Source organism: Triticum urartu, chromosome 7A (assembly GCF_056163025.1).
Source record: "Triticum urartu cultivar PI428250 chromosome 7A, HENAU_Tu73, whole genome shotgun sequence".
NCBI classification, from domain to species: Eukaryota; Viridiplantae; Streptophyta; class Magnoliopsida; order Poales; family Poaceae; genus Triticum; species Triticum urartu.
Window position 1 is genome coordinate 666,628,821 of NC_141879.1, and position 2,661 is coordinate 666,631,481.

The following is a 2,661-nucleotide window of genomic DNA, read 5'->3' on the forward strand; positions in this document are numbered from 1 at the left end:
AAATGAAGGAGAGAACGATCCCCAACCATTTTTCATAATCTTAAGTTGGAACAAGATGTTATTCATAACCAATTACAGTTTCGTTGTTGCGAAGTTCTCTAATTTTTTTATGAAATGGGTCCAAATCTTGAAATGAAGGAAGCAACGTCTTGTAGCCGAAGCAGGCTTGCTAAATAAATTCTACTCACTCGGTTTCGAACTATAAGATATTCTAAAAGAATTCTGAATCAGATGTATATAGACGTGATTTACTGTGTTTAGTCTCTAATTTTATTCTGTATGTAGTCTATATTAAAATATACAAAATGTCTTGTAATCGGAACAGAGGTGATACATTCCATTCCAAGCAATGAATTTGTAAATGCCAACGGAGAAAAATAATGGCAAGAGGACCTGTGCAACGCCGCACAACCTCCAGCTCTCCCGTTATATAAGGAGGAGCCACCATGGCCGCCTCAGTACAAACGCCTTGTTTCCTCTCACTCACCTCTAGTCTCATCCCTCGCCAAGAACCCGCCTCCGCTTCCAAGAGTCTCGAGGTCTCCGCCGTCGACCGAAGCAGCAACAACATGAAGCGCTTGCTGAGCCGGCTCTCCCGCGTGGCCGCCGCCGACGCCTGCGCAGCCGCCGCGTACCAGCCGCTCCGGCCCGACGCTGCGGCCAAGGGCTCCTCCGCAGTCTCCTCTCCCTCGTCCTCATTCTTCGGCGCGCGAAGGCTCAGCAGAGGCGCGCGGGTGCCGCAGGGGCACGTGCCGGTGTGCGTCGGCGAGGAGGGCGGCCCCGTGGAGCGCTTCGCCGTGCGCGCCGAGCTCCTGGGCCAGCCGGCGTTCAAGGCCCTGCTCTGGCGCTCCGCGCAGGAGTACGGCTACGGTCACCCAGGAGCGCTCCGCATCCCCTGCGCCGTGGCCAACTTCCGCCGCCTCCTCCTCGGCCTCTCCGACCCCGGCTGCCAGGCCACCGACGACAACGATGCCGCGCTCTACTATTAGCCTAGCACTTCCCCGTTTCACCCTCCTCGTTCGGCTGCCATGGAGTGGAGGGCGTGATTGGAAATTTGCCCCCTGGCGAAGGCAAATCGGTGAACCAGCAGAGCCAATTGCCAGCTGCTGCGTGCTGACCAATCTACCCCTGCGTGGATGCTGTACATAAGAGGCCACACCTGGTTGGTGGAGGGTAGAATAGGGATTCCGCCATATTTTCTACTGCAGCTCAACAATTTTAGTACCTGCTGTCTTGTGGGAAGTAGGGCTGTAGTAATTTCTTTTTCTTCATCTTCTTTTTGGTGTTCTTGTAGGTAGCTCTAGATCAAGCTCTGGTAACTGCAATTAATGGAGCTTCTTCTTCCTCTTCTTTTGGTAGGGATTTTGAGGTCATGACAAACACATCATGTAAGCCGCAAGGTTCGCTTTATGTGAGTGAAATGGATGATTTTGCTACTTGAGGGAGTCCTGTATTAGGGGGTATCCGGACATCCGGATTATATTCTTTGGCCGGACTGTTGGACTATGAAGATACAAGATTGAAGACTTTGTCCCGTGTCCGGATGCGACTCTACTTGGCGTGGAAGGCAAACTAGGCAATACGGATATGCATATCTCCTCCTTTGTAACCGAATTTTTGTAACCCTAACTCCCTCCAGTGTCTATATAAACCGGAGGGTTTTAGTCCGTAGGACAGCAGACAATCATACCATAGGCTAGCTTCTAGGGTTTAGCCTCTCCGATCTCGTGGTAGATCAGCTCTTGTACAACTCATATTATTAAGAATAAATCAAGCAGGACGTAGGGTTTTACCTCCATCAAGAGGGCCCGAACCTGGGTAAAACATCATGTCCCCTGCCTCCTGTTACCATCCGCCTTAGACGCACAGTTCGGGACCCCCTACCCGAAATCCGCCGGTTTTGACACCGACATTGGTGCTTTCATTGAGAGTTCCTCTGTGCCGTCGCTGTAAGGAAGGATGCCTCATCTCGTTGTTAAAAACAACATTACCGCCAGGGGAGCCCTGGCTGTCGGCCAAACTCTCCGGCTAGGCAGTTTTATTATGACCGCCTGTTCGGACGCTGCACCGACGCTGACTTTTCGGGTCATCGAAAACAGCCTCCACGTTGGCTCGGAATTCGCCAAGCAGATGGATCCAATGGAGCTCTCTTCCCTAAACGAGCTCTTGGATCGTGTCGCCGCCTTGGGAGTCGCTACAGACTATGACCGGATTGGGCTTAAACCTGATCAAAGGAAGATTAACTCTCCACCGATCACCCATCATGTCGCGGTGGTGGAGGAACAATGCGGCGATTCTTCCTCTACCTTGAGGACTAACTATGTCCGGATTCCTGAGCTCTCCGAGCCGGATACCCGTTTACGGCAGGACATCACCCAAGCCCTGAACCTAGAGTCAGACAGCAGGCCAGACTCATCGGGCAACATCCCAGAATCCGAACTTCCAAGATCGGAAACTCCTCGGCCCCTGGGTCTTAGATCGGGTAGGGGTTCGGACTCAAAACCACCACCCACCCAGACATAAACGATCTTTCCCACATCAGGCAAGAGCCCCATGAAACAGTACATCATTATTGGGCCAGATTCCTCCTTGTGATGTATAAGGTTAAGGACTGCCGCGAGGAAGACACAGTCTCACTTTTCTGCAATAACTGCACGGACA

General features: G+C 51.9%; 1 protein-coding gene across 1 annotated transcript; it reads left to right on the plus strand.

Annotated features, from left to right (window-relative positions):
• Nucleotides 1-431: 431 nt before the first annotated feature.
• LOC125522855 (auxin-responsive protein SAUR72) lies at nucleotides 432-1,436 on the plus strand. Its single transcript, XM_048687895.2, has one exon. The coding sequence runs from the start codon at nucleotides 447-449 to the stop codon at nucleotides 987-989; it is 543 nt and encodes a 180-aa protein (XP_048543852.2). The 5' UTR covers nucleotides 432-446; the 3' UTR covers nucleotides 990-1,436.
• Nucleotides 1,437-2,661: the final 1,225 nt, after the last annotated feature.